Consider the following 20,244-nt stretch of genomic DNA (forward strand, 5'->3'; position numbering starts at 1 on the left):
GAGGATTTGAGTCAGGGAGACACATATAGACAGAAAACAATTCAGTCTCACGGTGGAAAAACGTGCCCATGGCTTCAACTTCATGACCTCAGCCCAGCCGAATGTAAACTAAGAGGAGAGTGAAAAATATAAAATGATAAATTATCAACACAATTATCAATACAACACTAGCTACTTAATATCCAATGTGCACAGGATGCAGCTGCGTCACATTCTGGCCTTGCTCCGGCTCAGTCATAGCTCTGTCATAGTTTCAGTGCCCACTGGAAACGTTTCAGAAAAGGAACGTCACTTTGCGGCACATTTGAAGCACATGTACATACTCGGCTGTACTTGAACATGACAACTTTTTCTAACTCTCTGTGATTACCAGTGGCAGCTGGTGACCCAAAAAATTGGGGAGGACAGGAGGAAAACCAACTCACAGCGTCATGCTATTTTACACCAGTTGGCTACTTATGTTCAATTGCAGGGCCGTGCAGAGACCTTTAGAGGGGCTCAAAGTTAAAAAGGGGCACATGGAACAAGATTTTAAAACACCACATACACCGACATAATTTATAGCATAACCTGTTGAATTATAGCAACCCATATTCAAACAGAACGTAACGTGGAATCCACAACAAACAGCATCATACTATATCATTGCCCCCCCCCCAACCAATGAAATTGGAGGGGGGTGACAACAAATTTATGCTCTCATCAAAAGCAAACAACATGTCACATGATTTACACGTGTTTCTTATGTATTTTCTCAGTTTACAGAAATATATAAAGTACCACAAAGCTTATAAGCTGATTCAAGTACAGATCAGTGCTGAATACTAGATCGAACACCAAAAACATTCATAGATCTAAAAGTGCAGGTTCTTATCACAAAGTATTAATGTGTATCAAATACATGACTGACACACTCTTATCTATATGCACAACACACAAAAATAGCCTACAAAGCTGACATATTAACACTGTTGTTATTTTAGTTACTTTTAGTATTTAAAAAGTCTTAATTCTAGTTACTTAGCTGAACTTAACTATTAAGCTTATTACTCATATACGGCTCAGCTTAAAAACAAACAGTGAAGAAATTCTCACAAGCAAGCAGTCAGACCTCCTGCACACTCATTCACAAATCACACAACATCAACAGGTGACTAAACAACCACTCAGTTAAAAACTGGACTTATTCCAAATGAATCAGACTCTTTCCATGTGAGTGCAGCCAGCTCACTGTAACTCCTCAACAAGCAAACTACCCACAGCACATTATATGATCTCTGCTGCATTCTTGTTAAGAAGATAAATTCACACAACAGTCAGAGAGAGACATTTAACCATCAGAGATGAGATTAGCGACCAAAGAGACAGAGAGAGAGAGGGAAGCTGTATCTGACTCACGTTATCTGATGTCTTTTTCTTTCTCTCATGGAGGTGAAGTATTCACGTCATAGCTTTCCACTGCGTTTGTTGCTGTTGGTCATATTGTTTGTTTGTCAACAGAACTTATCGTTGCTGGTTAACCAGTCAGATATCATTAGCAACGATGACAAACAAGCTAACTCTCACAGTTGTTTCATTTAAATTATGTTGTTAACTTTCTATTGTTGATAAGAAGAGTTCACTTCAGAGCAGCAGCACGTAAGGCCGCCACACGCCACCGTAGTCCCGCTGTGTGTCCAGCCTGGACAGCTGAAATCCATTCTCACCGTTAGCTTAACAGTTCTTAACAGTCCTACTACATTGGCTGCTACAGCAAGCTAACTGTTGTGTTGGCTAACAGAAGTAGCTATCTCAATAAAAAAGGGAAACGTAAATCTGAAAACAGAAATTTGGACTCTGTTGAAAAGGCCTAAATAAAATGTAATTTTTTAGTGACGTGTTTAAAAGTAGTTCACGATTTGCGCGTTATAATTTCTTTTCTGAAATGCTACTATATGAATCTATCACTTCACACATACACTGGTAGAGAATTGAAGATTACATTTGGAAGCTATTATTGGACCAACGCGATGTCAATATTGTATTCTGGATGTTGATTGGTTAGGGAGGTCGTCCTCCTTGGAGCATCATTTTACATGTTTTACCTTAGATCCCGCCCTAAGGAGGACAGCAGGAGCCCGTCCTCCTCTGCTCTCCTTTCTCCTCTTGCCTGTCCTGCAGGTGTCGCTGTTGAAGCATTTTAATCAGAATTTCAATGATGGATTTTTTCTAAACAAGAGAGAAAAATCATTTTATAAATGATACTGTGAGTTGGTAATGGTTTACTTCAGCCAGTTACTCTTATTTATATTTTGATCTCCCTCTTGCTCTTGGTGATTAATCATTTTAAAAGTCAATATAGCCGATCTACCAGCATAGATGCTGTCATTGACCTTTATTTTTCCTCATTTTGTCTGATGATGTTGAGATCATGATTTTATCAGTAGTTTGGTATGACTGCTGGTCAACATACATCGTATTTCTGAGCCGCCATCAAATTTCATACTCGGTCCGTTATCTGACAATAGAAACAGAAAAGAGCAACAGAGAGAGCGACAGGCTGAGAACATCTCTCTTTCTTCAATGCTTTTCTCCTTCACCTTCTCAGTCTCTCTTACACAAACTACAAACACAAAATTCTAGTTTTGTTTTGTATGTGTAAAGTCAAAGTCAGAAACAATCCATACTAATGCATGTGCATGTTTGCTAATCTGTGCACTTGGTTTGATCCATCCCAGTCCTTTATCCGTCTTCTTTAGCTGAAAGCAGCTGCCTGCTGTGGCTGAAAGTGTTGCTGATGAGAGCATGAGTACAACTACGATCCAAAACAATGAGCAGCAAAACTCTATAAAGGCCTGTAGAGCTGATGGCAACAGTAGAGTCAAGTCATAAGTCTCTGTGGGTTCTTCACAATGTGTTACTCCTTTCACATACAAGCAGTTATGGGATCCACTGTTAATATAAAAATATTTATTATAGCCACTTTAAATGGATTATCCTCCTGACTGAAAGATATGCAATAGTTCATTAAAACATTTCGTTTCATTAATACATTTGTGTAAGTAGAATAACAGATGTCAGAATGTGAGAAAAGTACAAGTGCATAAAAAAGCTATTAAAGTTACAGTAATGAGGGTACTTGTGATTAAAATGTTGAGCACTTCAAGCTGCCAAACATGAGCCTTCCAATACAATGCGCTAGTATTGGTATATCATACTATTCAATGGTATAGTGCAAGTTTTGTTTCTGCTGTATTTAAGGCTCCCAGCAGAGCAGTAACCACCATGAATGCAATAAAACAAAGACCTCTATTTAAAAAAGCTGTGTTTACTGTTAAAATGCTGGAGCAGTGATCTGTAGGTTTTGCCCAGTGTATTCTGTAAATGGTATCAAGTAGATTGTAGTTGCTATTTTGGAAAGGGAAAAAAAGCATGTTCAAAATCCCCCAGCATCCACTACGTTCCACCGTTCCTGATTGTCAGTGCCCCAACATGAGAAAACCTGGCTGGGTGCGGGCCAGCTGGAGCAGCTCTGAGCTCCTCTGAGAACCAGAGTTACAAAGGCTCACTGTGCTGGAGTGGCACTGAGAACTGCACCCTGGCAGCAGCTCTGAGACTTAACCAACACTGGGCAACACTTGAAAAGACCTGAGATTTTTCTGTCTGCCTTTCACCTCCATCCACCTCTATTTCCTACTGGCGTCGCCCTGTCTTAGCTTTGTTGTCTGTCTGTCTGTCTGTCTATAAAGGACATTACAGGTGGATGTATTTGACAGGCTGGATGACTCACCCTGGCTTTTTTTCTTCTTTTTGTTATCATTCTCTTTCCCCTTCTGTCCTTTTCTCTTTTCATCTCTCTCTCTCCTCTTTCACTATCAAAACGATCTGTATCAGTATTTGTCATGGCAGCCACTGCAGAGGACTAACACTAGGAGGAGCCCCCCCCCCCCCCCCCCTCCCCCCCACAGGGGTCGGCTGGAAAAATCATCATCAAATCATTTCAAAATTTCTAAATTGTCTTCACCCTGTTTGACACTTCATAACTGGATAAGCAGTTGCACCATAAGTGGAAATCTCTCACATTGCCATGACACAAAGTTTGGCTAACAGGTTAGCCTGGGCAGCTAATGTTAGCTTCTTCCCCGCCTAGCCTCAAACTGAAAGGTTGGTCTTGGAGTGAAAAGCACAATAAATACAAAGTTACACAATGAAAGCTGTGAAACGTCTAAGTCGTTTGAGTGCATGGATTTAAAATCTGAGGGCACAGTTCGAGGGCACGGATCATGAGTCCAAGAGCATAGTTTATAAACCGTGTGCAGAGGTTTCTAGACTACAGATTCACACATCTTTTTTTTTCTCAGCTGACCTCAGGGGGGCTCCACCGGCAGCCTTGTTTTTCAAACAGAGAGAGAGAGGGAATCTTTGAGATTTTCTGCCCTGTTTGCACGTGTTTTTACGTCACAATCCCCTAGCAACAAGGTTGTGATGTCATTACTGTGAGACGACGGGACTGAGATCAGGTGCACCGAGGTCGAAGCATGCCTCTAATCCCATTATAAGAGGCCTAAATGGCACCCACTAACTAACAACAGGGAAGGGGGATAAAGTATTGGGTAGAGGTGATAACAGAGGGGAAATCCCTGCTGAGGTCATACTCCTATTCTGAGGCCTGAGCACCCCCCCAGCTCTACCTCAAACTGGGCCCAAGTTAGGCTGTATAAAAAAAATCCCGACCAAAACCTTGTCACAGATCTTCAGTGCCCCACCTGATATAACCTACTTCACTTACTAAATTAGAGCGCAGGAGCAGAAAACACAAGACTTATAGATGCAATCTCTTTAATCTGTAACATTTCTTTAAAAAATAAAGTGTAACCCTGTGGGATATCTGTGGCATTTAGCAGGATTTGTGATATCCTATTTCGGTGTAGTAAATCAGGAGTAACGCAGAGAGCCAAAGAATGTCTTGGACTGAGTTTCGGGTCTAATCACTTTATCCCTGCTTGTGACCGCATTGCTACTGTCCCAAACACCTTAATACAAATACTGTACCGTTATAAGAATCGATGCGACTGAGGCCTTTGAGAAAGCTATAAATAATCAGGGTTACCCAGACAAGTCACATTGTAGCACCGTTCCTGTGCACACTGCCGCTGAATCAGGTGGGTTTGACCATAATCTAAAAACAAACAGCAAATATTTGACTTTCAGGCTGCTCTAAAATGTCACAGATAAGCTCAGATGCCACAAAGTGAGGTGATTCTCTGTTAAAAATGTTTCTCTGCCACTTCTGTGGATGGAGAAAGACATTCTTCATGAGCTTTTCTCTTGTGAGTCTTTATACTTTAAGACCAAAAAGTGAATAGTGTGTCTTAAAGGGGACATATTTTGCACATCAGGTCTATATTTTTAATGTGGGGCTCTACTGGAATATCTTTGCATGAGTGAAAAAATGTATTTAACTCACACTGACCCTTCACGCAGTCCATCTAGAACAGGCCAGCTCTTGGAAACTGCCCTTCAGCAGACTTCTGCCGGCTATAGTAGTAAGATTTCACCACATTTTCTTGTTCTTTACTCGAAATGTCTACTTCTCAAATACATCTGTACATGTTCAAGCCAGAATCCAATCTGAAATATGAGAGATGATAACGTGAACAACAACCTTAGCAACAAAGGCTACAGAACGGACAGCTGTTAATGGGCACACACAACAAGACAATTTCAGCAAACAAAGCATTCAGAGCAAACTGAAACTTGGGCTTTCGACTTGCAGGGAGCATTTTTACATAAGTTAACCACAAGTTTTGGAATTTTGACCATGTTTAGCATAAATATCTGACATCATAACAGTATCTAAATAACAGAAAATCACAAAAAGAATATGTCCTCTATAAAATCTTTTTTTCAGATCTGATAAATAAAGGTCAGTAACATTGCTGTTCTCATGTCAGAAACATGTTATGCACCTTATATCATTTCCATATGTGCAACTTTAATCAAAAGTCAGCTAAAAGTGAAGTGAAATGCAGGCCAGCAGGGAGACTTATGAGCTTTTTGAGGGCACACACGTGCATGTTAGTTTACAAAGTGTGTTTGCTGATAGTAGTTCTGTCATGTGGCAAAGCTTGTGTTTGCCTGGACCTTCAGGTGGGCTACACCCACACCCATACAGACATCAGTAAAGGGCAGCTCCTGACCCATGACCCCATAAAGGTTTGGGGCAGGTTGGAGGTGACAAGCAGCCACTTTCAGCAGGTTTATGTTCGGTGAGACTATGTTGTTCTGCTCAGCCTCTTAGGGATGGAGCTGACCGCAGCATCATGGCCATTAGGTCACTCTAAGGTGTGAAACCACTGACCGGACATCTGAGCTGTAGTCTCTTGTCTTTTTGTTCCCGGCAGACAAATGCAGCCCGTCGTCGAAAATCAAAGTCGCACTAACTCATTCTCGCCACCCCATTTCCTCCTCCTCAAATCTTTCGACCAACTTACGTATAAATAAACATGCATACAGGCAGTCGACTCACCTTTCCTCCCCACCATACCGTTAAATAAACATGCTGGGGGAAGCGAGGGGTTAATAGGGCCAAGTTTAGGGAAAAGGGGGAGAAGGGAGGGAGTGATGGAGGCATGGAAGGTGAGGGAGGCCCAGGGGAGCTCATTATATTCAGACAGAGGAGACATTAACATACACACACTATTACACACACTCTGACACACACACACGTCCCAACTTTTTTTTTAACACACACACAGAGACTTATTACTCTTCATGTGTAACATATGCTGGCTTAAAGCTCCATTAACACACAAAGTTTTATAAGCGTACTTATTGAAAGCAGTAACCCAGAAAACTCACTGGTTCCTGGTGGAGTGAAGCCCATAAGCTACATTATAACATGAGAAAGGAAAATATGGCTGCTTTTCCAGGATATTAAACTATGTGTTGCAAAGATTTGGTGTCTTATATCTGTCATGTTAAAGTGGGGTTTTGCCCGGAGTTTAAGAAAACTTAATGCACTTGAAAGTTTCTTTCAGGAAGTATATCTGTGTTATTATATTAATATTACAGTTCTTTTTTTCTTTCCCTGCCTTGTGTTAGCTTGGCAGTGTTTATTTACAATTTCTTGTTTTATGATCATCGCTATAATTGATAGTTAACTATGGCTCTGCTCTCCCACTGTTGGATGAACATAAACAAGTACTAAAGCAAAGCATGTGTTACTCACTCAGCACTCTGTGTGTGTGTGTGTGTGTGTGTGTGTGTGTGTGTGTGTGTGTGTGTGTGTGTGTGTGTGCATAACCCGGGGTGTGAGAGCCAGGAAAGCCAGACTGGTTTCATTATGCTCCAAACTAGCCCATTATGGTTAGGGAAAATCATCCAAACCCTAAACAGTTGCCATGGCGACGCCGTGTCACCTCTCTTTTTTCAACCTCCTTCACTCCCCTCCTTCGCTCTCTTCCAATTTCATCTCGGCCCTCACCTACGCTGCCTCCACCCATTCTTTTCCCCCCTCCTCCTTATCCTCCTCCCCTCTCCTCTCCTCTCCTCATCACACTGCCACGCACACACTCTCTCTCTCTCTCTCACACACACACACACACACACACAAACACACACACAAACGTGGCACTCGCTCTCTCTTTTCCCCCAGCGATAGAGTTTCACAGCCACCTTCCCTCTGCCCTCTCACACTGACTGCCCTCTGCTTAAAGAAAAATAAACCAGTGGAAAAGAACACAGAGGACAAAAAACAGCAACAGGGTTTTGAAATTGTAGGGTCTCTATCTTTTTCCTTTCTGTTTCATTTTGTTCAGCGTTTCTTGTTCCTCAAAAGTTTTTGGCTGTTCCACTTCCTTTCCTGTAATGTCCAAATCAGGTTTCTGTGTAGGGGATAAATAGCATGAGGAGTAACTGAATCAGATCCTGATAATGGTCAGTATTAACCAGTTCAAGACGATTGTTGTTGCTCTGGATTAACACTGTTCCTCAAATCTGTACTGGGAAAGTCTCACCTAGAAAACATTCCTCCCTTGATCAGGATAGAAATTGAATCTTGCATCAATAAGTTTTAGTATTCTGTATATTTTAATATACATATTATGGCCATTAACATTTTAAACATCACTGATCTGTGCAAACTCATGCTGTGCAGCCAAACTTTGTTCATACCCACAGAATTATTATGAATTCTAGTGCAGATCCTAATGTTTTTAATGCTGAATTTTGGGAAGATGTATGTAAAATGATGCACAAGACAACTAGAATATTTCCGTTCAATAATATAGCTATTTCACTCAGTGTAAATGTTACTGATGTATTAATGTAATAGGTTTGTATTTCACCATTAACCCATTTTCCATTTCTGTTGTTGTTTTTCATGTAAATACCTGTTTATGTATATATTTATTTCAGGGTGCCATTTTTGTTGTTGTTGTTAATTGTGTCAGGACAGACCGGCTACATAAACATCATTTAAGTTTAATGAGGAGCAGGAGCATGATGACACTGTCAAACAGTGTAGGATAATGTGTTTTCCAATCTTAACGGAATAGTTTGGGAAGTTTTGGAAACAGGAGGAAACAACTAGCCTGGCTCTGTCTGAAGGGAAACAAAATCAGCACCTCTACAGCTCACTAATTAATCATGATTCATCTGCTCAAAAAGAGAAGTGTAAAAATGACACATTGTGGTTTTACAGAGGGGTTATGTGCCAAACTATTTCTGGTCTGTGCAGGGACTTCCTGAAGTCACAGACAAACATGATTTAACATTAATTAGTGAGCGCTAGAGATTTCTGTTGGTGGATTTTGTTACATTTGGACAGAGCCGTGCTAGTTGTTTCCTCTTGTTTCCAGTCTTTGTGCTAAGATAAGCTAACCAGCTGCTGGCTGTAGCTTCACATTTAACTGGCATTTATGAGATTGGTATCAGTCTTCGCATCTAAGTCTCTGCAAGTAAGTAAACACCTGTATTTCACAAAATGTCAAGCTTTTCTTTTAAGACTACCTAAAGGGAAAACTGTATGTTATATGGTTAAAATGTAGAAATCCCTTGTGAGCACTGAGAGGGTGTCTTGAGGAGACTAAAACACACCTGCACACATGCTGAAGACATTATTAATGACTTAAAGTGGTTTAGTAGTGCTGTGCTTTAGAGCTGGTGGTCTGTGATTCTTATTGGGTTGTGTTTGATGTCTCCTCTTAATGGCAAGGTCCCCTGCGTTATGATCACACACATACAGAGGCACACTTTATTACAAGACTAGCCATTTTCCTTGTCACCATGATAAAGCTCTTGGCGCTCTACCGCGGTTGTTTTAAAGCCCAGACACCCTTAGCCATTACTCAGGTGATATGCCAGCAACTGGTGATCAATGTGTCTCTAATAGAGCGAATAAGGGGGAGCAAAAAGGGAGAAAAAGACAGCGATATTGATAGAGAGAGATAAAGATAAGCACAGAGAGTGATTGCACTTTTACCTTCTCATTCATCACCCAGTTCTTATAGAGCACTAACTGGCCCCAACCTGCTCTGCAGTAATAGCCTGTCTGGATGCTGTATTTATGAGGTGCCATCAAAACAATGGCATTTGTCTAGGCACTCGGATCATACACTTTTATCATCACTTTTATCATTATGTCTTCATCTGTGTGTGCACGCGTGTGTGTGAGTCCACTGAAAGGTCTGTTAACCCATGCGTTAGTAGGCGTGAGGAAAGCTCAAGGGTGAGTGTTGACTGCAAGGCGGTTAATGCTGCTTAAAGTTCAGCCAAATCCTAAGGTCAACATGCTTGTTTCTGTATATCTGTCTGAACTCCAATCTGTTCATCTGTATTACTGTCTATCACTACCTCTATCTTAGTGTTACTTGGTAGGTTGGTACACAGAAATGTCGGTAGGTTTTGCAGCAGTTTCAGGTTGAAACCACTGTGAATCATACAAAGGATGAAAAGAGCACCACGAGTAAGGAAGAAACAAAGAGGACTTCACTGTGCAGTGTTTTGTCTGTGCATGGGAAAGGGAAGCTGAAGAAGCAAAAAACTTTGATAAGCAGGGGTTGGGTGGAGAGGGGGAGGTGCTAGTGTGTGTGTGTGTGTGTGTTTAAGTGTGTTGTGTGGGAGATGTTGAGAGTGGGGAGAGTGAGAGTGCCAGGCGATGTAGGAGGGAGAGAGAGTGAGGGCACGTCTGGAAAGCATCAAGCCGTGGCTCGGCATATGTGCATGAACATGTGCATGTGTGTGTTGTGTAGCTCCTCTGGTCTCTGGCTTGTTAACCTGCAGGTCACGGGCAGCTTCAGGTGATGAAGTCAATGCCTGGCACACAGCATGGGAATAATGACCTTTTCCATAGAGAGCACATACTCATGAATAAACACACACACATAGAAACATACTTACATACTGTGTGTGTTCATGGGCCTCTCTAGTGTTTTTACCTCTCCATGTCAAAGCCTGCAACACCTTCAAAGGAATAGTTTGACAATTTTAGGAAATATGCTTATTTGTTTTAATGCTGAGAGTTAAGATGAGAAGAGCTTTCTAAATGACATGTATCTTGTTTGTTTAATTTGTACAAAAACGAAAGTGTAAAGATTACAATTTGTGGTTTTATTGGGGATTATATGCCTGCCTATTTCTAGTCTGGGTGCAGTGACTTCCTGGAGTCTTGTCACCATGACATTGCCATGCCAAACCACAAATTGATGTTTTTACACTTTTGTGCAGAGCAAACAAATTAAATAGGTTATGATAATCAGTGAGCTTTACAGGTGCTGGTGGGTGGATTTTATTACTTTTGGACAGAGCCAGGCTAGCTGTCTTCTTGTTTTCAGTCTTTATGCTAAGCTAAGCTAACCAGCTGCTGGCTGTAGCTCCATATTTATCGTACACCTACACACAACTGGTATCAATCTTCTCATATAACTCTATAAGAGTTTTTCCCAAAATGTCAAATATTCCTTTAAGTCTCTCAATCCTCTCATTAAGATGAATGTTACCGAAGCAACTCGTAGTATAGAGCTAGTAGTGCCTGGTGCATATTCTTGCCTGGTTATCACGCCTCAGGAAAACTGGAGCCTGGCGTGTCTGAAAGGAAACCATCTTCTCTGAGATAAGACAAGTTTGGTGGGAGGCCACTCCTTTCAGAACAGTGTTTATGTCTTTGATCAGCAGTATGCGTGTGTGTGTGTGTGTGTGTGTGTGTGTGCGTGTCTGTGTTACAGAGAGAAGCAAAGAGAGAGACCAGCAGCTGGTATTGTGTTTGTGTTTTGTCCTGTGAGACCTAGCCTGAGCTGGTGTTGTATTACATGCACTAGTGTTGGGGTGAGTTGGCTCGATAGCCAAGAAGTGAGGGGTGACAGATGAACAGGAGAGGGGGTGGGGTGGCAAGGGGAGGAGGGAGAAGGGTTGGTACCGGGCAATTAAGCCAGCATCTGACACCCAAAGCACTTCTCATGCTCTGGCACAGGCTATTGTAGTCTGGAATTTGAGAAATGCATTTGATCAGTACGGTGTGTCTGTGTGGGTGTTATTTTGGACGACTCCTGGGGACAAAACAGCCACCAGAGAAGGGATAGAGAGAATAGACAGAGGAGGTGGAGGGCAAGGGTTACCTGATGAATACATGTACTTTTATCACCGAATCCAGCATCCAGTATTTTCTTGTCAAGTAGAATGTGGGCCTTGTTCTACAAGGGAAAAAGCTCTGCAAACTAACAAGATACAAACACAATATTGCACTGTTTGATTAACCTTTATGGGGCGAGTCTGTTAAGTGAGAAACTGATTGAAAAGGAAAGAGAGATGTGTAACATTCCAGCTCACATTGTTTGGACGACAGGAGTTAAAAGGAGGAGGGCCAAAAGATATTTTATCTGGCAGTGCAAACTCTGTGCCTCCCTCCTCACTCAAAGGGAATCCCATCTTTTCTCTTTGACCTCAGCATTCCTCAGACTCAGGAGCGAATTCAAGGCCAAAGTGTGTACATGCGTGTGAGATCAGTGTCCACCTTCAGACGCCTTAAAGTAATTAATATGATCCTCAACCATGCAGTTTTGAGGGTTGAGTAACTCAAAGAGGAAACCTATACCTGGGTTATGGCTTCAGTTTCTCATCTACAGTTGAGGCCGACCTGCTGAGATGAGTTTACTGCAGCTGAAAAACGAGCATCAGTTCAGTCCTTCACCTCTGTGTGAAATATAGAGCTGTTGTGATGCTCTATAGACTTATACACACAGCTCTGCATTTATTTATTGATTTTGATTTAACTTTTTTTTTTCCAGCTGAACTGATATTAAATAAAATAAATGTTATCATTCTCAAAACACATGTTTAACATGTGTGTTCTAGCCTGTGTTGTTTTGAGCACTTCATCTTTTTCAAGCAAGTTAACACCCTAACAACACCAGAACATGTTATTTATAGTCAACATTGAGTTATCTTTGCATCTTCTCTTGTGCAGCAAGAGGATGTTGAAAATGTTTTAAGTATCTGAGTAATGGCACATAAAAAGCCTTGACACTGAGCACACAACAAACAGAACTATCAATTTAATAGACTAATCCGTGGTACATTAAAACATTTAGACAGCTAGAGCATTAGCCTGTAATGCTGAGTTGGCAAAAAGCTTAAAAAGACAGCGTAAAAGGGAGGAGAAAGTTTTGAAGATTTATTGTTTACACTGAGAAATCAGCCTAAACAATAAGGATGAAAGTAGATTTCAATTTGATGTGGCTAGCCTACTATTTACCTAATGGGAATGTAAATAAATAGTAATTTCAGTACATGTGGTACCACTCCCTATCACCGAAAATGTTTAGAGCAGGTTGGTGCTTTCACCCTAATGGCTGTCAGGAGGATACTATCACTGTGCATGTAGTGCCATCTATTGAAATCAAATGTAACTGCAGCAACAGCAGCACAGTGAATCTGTTTTCAGGTTGTAGAAGGACACCTAGTGGTGCAATGAGTCACAGCAGAGGAAGTTGTAACCAAACTTCCTCTTTATCTGTTGTTTCAAAATGTAATAAGTGTGAAAAGGCTCAGAGATGGAAAGAACTTATGTGAAAAGTCGGTTTATTACAGGAAGGTAAACAAGGCACTGTACAATGACACTATAAACATTCCTGGTTGGCTGCTGGACACATAGCATGATTAGAAATGTATGAGTGTAACGCTAGTAACCAAACTTGTTAAGTGCTACGATTTTGGTCAATTCTATGTATGGATTATCATCCAGAGTTTGCAGGGTCACAGAGCAGTAAACTAGAGAAGGATGTGGCTTTTAGTACATCTTCAGGGCTGGGTGAAGCGCAGGTATTTCTTCCCAGAAGGCACCTCTTTAGTGGTCACACCGTTAGGGAAGAGAGCAGCTGCTTCAGCATCAGAGAGAGAGGGAATCACCATGACTTTGTCGCCAGGCTGAAAGGGGTGTGAGAAACAGGAAGCGTATTTTAAATTGTGATACGTTTCTTTTTTTGGATTGTAGCCAGTGTCTAAGGCTTCCTTCAATTACTGTAGTGACAAGACTGTTTTCTAAAGTGATTTTTCAGTATTTCAACACAAGTGGAGCATAGAACAGTCGCAGCTTGAATTCTGATCATACAAATAAATAACATCACTGATCTAATTGTCTCCATTAGATTAAATTTGATGTTAGTCAAGCTCATGAGTTAATGTACCTGTCATTACATCATCTGCCTGTAAAGAGGGCATGCATCCAGGCATCTGACTGATATGAATACATGATGATTCAACTGTTTACCTTCCAGTCGACCGGTGTAGCGACCTTCTTCTGTGCAGTAAGCTGCAGAGAGTCGATGACTCGCAGCAACTCATCAAAGTTCCTTCCTGTGGTTGCAGGGTAGAGGATGGAGAGCTTCAGCCTCTTGTCTGGGCCAATCACAAAGACCTGAAGAGGATTACAATGATAGCGGTTTAACATAAGACCCAGAATATGCTACAGTTTTACTCTTGTGAAAGTTTTACTCTCCAAAAGAATTAAAATATATATTTTCCTTAACAGTTGGTCATCCATTTTCATGTACAGAATCAGTTTTAGACTGACATGAGGACACCATTACATTTCAGCTTACTTAGGCGACAACCTGCAGAGAAACCAGATAACATTTAGATGCTACCACTGTGTCTATTGCCTGTGTAACAAGTAGCCAATCAACAGCCTGTCTCACACAAAGGCATAATTCTGCTCTGATTTGATTGGTTCCCAGATAAATGTGGCCATCTGCAGCTAAATTTGAGAATAAAGGCCAAAGCCTTTCAGTGACAGGAAGGTCTGATCAGGGCTGATTTTCCTGAAAAAGGCAAATTTCGCTTGCAGTTGGTGTTAATTTTGGTTCATGATACTATCTTTTAACTTTTGTTTTTGTCTCATAACAATCACATGCTCTTTACACACCAAGAGGGTGGTGTAGTGGTTTAATTTAAAATACAGAGAGAGGCCATTTGCAGAAGTGTAACACTGAGGACGTGTGTCTTACACAGCGAGCAGTGAGGGGCATTCCATCCTTGTCGATCTCATCGGGGTCCAACATGCCCAACTTCACGGACAGCTCTCTCTTGTCATCAGCGATGATGGGGAAGGGCAGAGGGCTTTCAGCCACAGTGTTATATGCCATCACATCCTATGGAGCGGGAAGGGACACATTGTCATTTTTTTTTTTTAGACCTGTTAGTTGGTGTATTTCATCATACTCAGCAAATAAATCTCACCACCCTGACATGACCCTGCACCCTGCATGAGCCACAAACAGAGGTTCAATAGCATGTTACAAGGCCATGAGAAGATCCAACAAATACATGCTCAGACAGAGAAAACACTTGGCTCAAAAAACACGTGCAGCTGTTTTCTATTTTTTTTGGTAAGGGAGGTGGTATGGAAGATTTTAAATGCCTAAATAAAAAACAAATCAAACAAAGAAATAAAGTGAAATACAATAAACATTGTCATGCATTTCCTTTTTATGTATGCATTCTCAAAAAAGAAAAACCTCCCCCGCACCTCCTCAGGGAAACTAATGACAGCGCTTTGTGTTAAGGTCCAGGTATTAATGTACATCCATACATATGTATGCTTATATTTCTGTACCAGTTTATGTTATCATGTATTGGGAGGAAGTGGGAGCTTTTATTGTAAGGATACAGGAAGTGTTGTGAACATGACCACCGCCAGTAACTTAGTTGTTGAGTCAAAAGGCTGTGTTTTTGTCAAGTAACTCTTTGCATTCAGTGTTGGCAGGTCTATGCTGCTCTCTGCTGGACAAAACTGAAATGCACCTTTTCACTTTGTTTTATGTGTTGTGATTAGATTTCAATACGGTGTGGAAAATTCATATCACAGTGAAAAATATTAAGTTGGTTATTAAAGACAAAAAACAACTTATTGTCCTGTTAACACTTTTTTTTGTAATTATGACAAAGTTAATGCATACATAAAGAGGAAATACATTTAACAATGTGTGTTGTATTTCACTTCATTTCATTGTTTGGTTTGTAATTATTTTAGGCTTTTTTTAAATCATTTTATTTTAGGCATTTTGAATCTTCCATAGCTGGAGATACAACTGTTTCAAAATCAAAACCAAGCAGTTCATCTTATTGCCCAGTGACTCCACTCCCTCTTGGGCCAATCACTGGCCTTAGAGAGGAGGCGTTGTTATAACGTAGCAAAGCCAATCACAGGGAGAGTCCCGTCTGTGTTCAGGGGAACTCATGAATACTTGACCCCTCAGTTTCTGCCAAATACCACACGCACACATGCACAATAACAATGTAACTCAGCATGAGAGGCAAACAAGAGATAAGTTTTACAATTACCTTGACCGATGGATACAGTTTAACTCAACAAATCTACAGGGTTATAGACTCTGGGGCAAGGAAAATATGTAAAACAAAAATCCTCTCCACAAGAGGTACACAGGTGGAGTCTGAAGATCATTACCATTTGATTGCAGTGACTTCTGACTTAGCTGTCAAGGTTACTAGATAGTAAGCCTTTTAAATGTCATAGTTAATTACTATCATTACATGTCCTCCACCCACAGTAGCCTGACCAGTTTGACAGCCCTATCCTTTCACCTCTTACACACCAAATTTAAACAGATCGAGACACTGGCTGAAGTACACAGCATGTACCTTGCTCCAGTTGCGGTGATCCTCAACACTGTCAATTGACAAGGCGATCATCTTCACACCTCGCTTCTTGAACTCATCACTGATGTTAGCGGCACGGGCGAGCTCAGTGGTGCAGACAGGAGTGAAGTCCTTTGGGTGGGAGAACAGAATACCCCATCTACAGATTAAAGAGGAAAATATTGATATGTTAATGAAGCGATGAGATATGTGTTCTACACATCTTCTGTATAAAGGCCTGGCTTAGAATCATCAGAGTAAAAGATAAATGGACTTTTATCCAAAGTGCTATACAATTAGCCTCTCGTTCACCCATTCACACACATGGAAAGCTACCATGCAAGGCACAGACCTAACCATACAAAAGTACCAAAACTGTCTTTGTAAAGAAGCAAATAAGCTCATTGACGTACAGCAGTTTACCCTCACTTGCCCGTTAAAGACTGACCTTGCATAAAGCTCAGTTTTATGGACAGTCATGTTATGTCCTTCGATGCTAAAAGTTCAAGCAACCACACGCTAACTGAAATTCACTAGAAAAGCTCTTATTTCTTGTAGGGTGACCAACCGAGACATTTACATGCTTGAGGTGTCTTAGCATGTGCATTTATGTCTTATGTGTGTTATTATTTATGCCTAATTGCAACCATGTTTCCTGTTAGGGACACAACTTTCAAAAAGATTTAAAAAGAGGCAAAATACAGACAGGGGTAAGAGCACAAGGAGTGGAAGTTAAGACAAAAGAAGAGGAAGAAATGGCTAAGAAATGAGAAAAACACTAAACATTGTGTCTTGGGAGAGGAAATTCCAGCCACAGATTGAAGCAACAGGTGTCTGTGAGAATCTGGAAAACTCATGCTCAAGACATTAAACGCAGCTGTGCTGTACTGGGAATGTTCAGTGTATTTGACAAAGAGTGGGTGAAGGGTAGGGCAGACATGAGTTTTAGCGTGTAACATTTGGAATTCATCTCAGCGTCACATGAGTTTTCTGCCTCATATTATTTGTGTGGATTTACTCTTCAATGTGTCGCAACTTATCATCACATGATAGAAGCGACAAAAAGAGCTTTGCTCCTCCCAGGCATTGTGATCACCTGATCATGGGGTGACCAGAGGCTCCAATTAGATTGGGAACAATTGAAACAGAAGTGGAAACAAATGCTGGACACTGACACAGTTTCTAGCAGGAACATGTTCAGAGGCGGGTGTTGCTTTTAACATCAACAAGAAGTGAAAGTCTGCACATGGGTTATTCTAGGAAAAGAGATACTTCACGAGAACTCTATTTATGCGTATGAAATGAACACCATTTGTAGGCTTGATGGAAAGGTGGCTGTAAAATGTTTATTGTTTGCTCTGCTGGGATAATACTCAACCAACCGTCGCTGAAAGACCTTATGGAGCTTTGAAAGATAGTATTTCAACAGATGGTTTTCTCTCACAGGGGCCTATCTCAGCATCTTTTCCCACCAAGGAAAGAAGGAAGTATTTACGCAATCACCAACGGCAACTGAGCACAGCCCTTACATTGATAAGCATAGACGTTATGTTTGGACAATATGGCCGGTAACATTGCTGCAACATCACATCTGCTAACTCACTGTGTGTCCATCATTCAAGACAAGGAGATCATCACTGATTCATCTATCAGTTATAATCTGAACTTAATATTAAACATTTGGTTAAAAAAATGTATACAATAGTGAAAAAGGTGTCACAGTTTTCCATAACTCAAGGTGACAAATGTCTTGTTTTGTCTGGCCAACTGTCTAAAATCCAAAAAGATATTTGATTTACAGTTTTATAAAAACAGAGAAAACCAGCAATTCCTCACACTGAAAATGTTTTTGCTTAATAAATGACTTAAACTATTTATCATTATCAAAACCGTTCTGTCGAGTTCTTCACTTCTAGGTGGATGATACAGTCTAAAAGGTAGTATTGAGTTACTCTGATGTAGTTTCAGAAAATGACAAAACCTGTTTAACTTGAACAGTTATCTGTGTGAATACCACACAAAAAGCACTTTAATAGAGTTACTGGAGCATCATTCAACGAAACTGTGCACATTTACACCCATAAATGCAAAGCTTTGTGTGTGTGCGTGATGTGCATGTAACACTATTCCTTTCTCTCTGCTGTTTCGAAACAACCCAGGCTAGCAGTGTTGGGCGTTAGCGTGGATGCCAACATGGGGTGCAAGCAGTGAAGCGCAGTTCCAAGTTCACACACACAATACAGGCCTTGTCCTGACTGGCATAAGCACAGTCAGGACAAGGCCTGAAAACACTGTATCAGTTGTTTTCAACCTAGACTGAAACCTAAAATATAAACATCAGCCTTGCTTCTCTAACTCTCATTAGTCTGCAGCTAAAACATGTCACATCCAATCACACATATATGTATTATATTGGTTGGAGAACAACTGTGGTAGCATGTACATTATATTACATTTACTTAAACAAAGTAAGTATAATTTTGAGGTAGATGTATTTTACTTCAGTATTTCTATTATATTACATTTACTACATTTCAGAGAGAAATACTGGTCTTTTTACAGCATTACATTTATTTAACAGCAGGTTGAGATTTTACATACAACATGTGATCAGTGTATAATTTGTGACGCAGTGTTATAGAGTTAGAGACATTCTGTATTAATGCATATTAATTACAATATTAATGTATCATGACCTAACAATGCAACAATATAACACTGTCAGAGGCCATTGTGCATACTTTTATTTCTGGTACTTTAAGTACATTTTGCTGCTGATAGTTCTACATATGTAACATTTTGAATGCGGGACGTGAAACTGTTTTTATGGTGTGATATTGCAACTTTTACTTCAGTAAATGATGTGAATATTTCAGCCAAAGTCTTAATGTTACTTCATCCTTAACTAATCCTACAGAGTCATGCTTTTGTAATCCCATGTGTGCCAGCCAGCAGGTGTCGCAACACTGGGATGCTGATCAAGGTCTCTTTAAACCACGCGGTTTGTCTTTGTTATGCACAATGATTCATTCTTTCACGGATCAAGAGCTCGGAAGCGCCTCGGTCTGACAACGGGCCTCCGTTCACAGCTGCCGTGACGCAGTAAAATGTTGCATTGTCCAAAGCATTTCCAAAAACTCAGAATAAAGACAAAAGTTACATTGTAATGCTTGTACATGAAGCTGGCACACTTACGAGCTGCCCAGGAAATCGTGAAACTTGATCCTGCCGATGGTGGTGTCGGCCTCGAAGTTGGGGAACTCGTCTCCCAGCAGAAGTCCAGGCATGATGGGCTCTTCTCTGCAGCACACACACGACAAGCGACGAGGCTGCAGCTGGAAAACAAGCAACCTGTGATCTGGACTATCAGCGATCAGGACATGAGGGGATCCGGAAAGAGGCGGAGTTCACCTCCCTGTGTAGTTCACCGACCAACCAGAGCACACTCTGTTTTTTAAAAACCTTTTTAACAACGTTATTAAATGAACAATGATATTATAAACAAAACAATACAGGGAGTAAATGAAAAAGACCAAAAGCAGAAAAAACAGACACGTGTGAATAAACATTCCCACGTATTTATGCAAAATTATAAACATGTATACAATTGACCTGACAGTATTGCCCACAGTGATTCTTCAAAGGTTTTTTGTTTCACAGACAGAATTATAGCAATTTAGATATATTTGGTAGAAACAGCGGAAATATGTTATATGTTTTTATCAGTTTGAGTGCTGTTAGACTCCGGAGCTTTTGTTTTTTTTTAACATAGGCTATTTGTTAACATTTAGGTCTGACAATATGATTTTCTTTCAGGGGCAGTGGTGGTGGTGATGGTGTTGCCATTTTAAGTTCAGTCTGACGATTTCATTGCCTTCCATCAAGCTATAAATAATGTAGTCGTTATGCATTGGAGGATTTGGAGGACTTTATCTGGGCTGGAGGTACCTTTGTTGCACTTTTTGGGGGCTCCAATCTAAAATCTCACCTAGGTCCAACAGCTAAGTAAAACTGTGTACTTTTATTCATTGTCACCCTCCTGTGTGTGTTTGATTACAGTATTGAGCAAAATAAATGTGATTATCATTTTTGCTATTATCATGCAGCCCTTCT

At 40.7% G+C, this 20,244-nt stretch overlaps 1 protein-coding gene across 1 annotated transcript; it reads right to left on the reverse strand.

Annotated features, from left to right (window-relative positions):
- Positions 1 to 13,039: 13,039 nt before the first annotated feature.
- Positions 13,040 to 19,530, reverse strand: prdx6 (peroxiredoxin 6). The gene is made up of 5 exons (XM_067597466.1): positions 19,327 to 19,530; positions 16,135 to 16,291; positions 14,481 to 14,624; positions 13,745 to 13,891; positions 13,040 to 13,401 (listed from the first exon to the last, which is right to left on the reverse strand). Exons 1-5 carry the CDS (start codon positions 19,416 to 19,418, stop codon positions 13,276 to 13,278), a joined length of 666 nt encoding a protein of 221 aa, XP_067453567.1. The 5' UTR covers positions 19,419 to 19,530; the 3' UTR covers positions 13,040 to 13,275.
- Positions 19,531 to 20,244: the final 714 nt, after the last annotated feature.

Source organism: Thunnus thynnus, chromosome 8 (assembly GCF_963924715.1).
Source record: "Thunnus thynnus chromosome 8, fThuThy2.1, whole genome shotgun sequence".
NCBI lineage: Eukaryota > Metazoa > Chordata > Actinopteri > Scombriformes > Scombridae > Thunnus > Thunnus thynnus.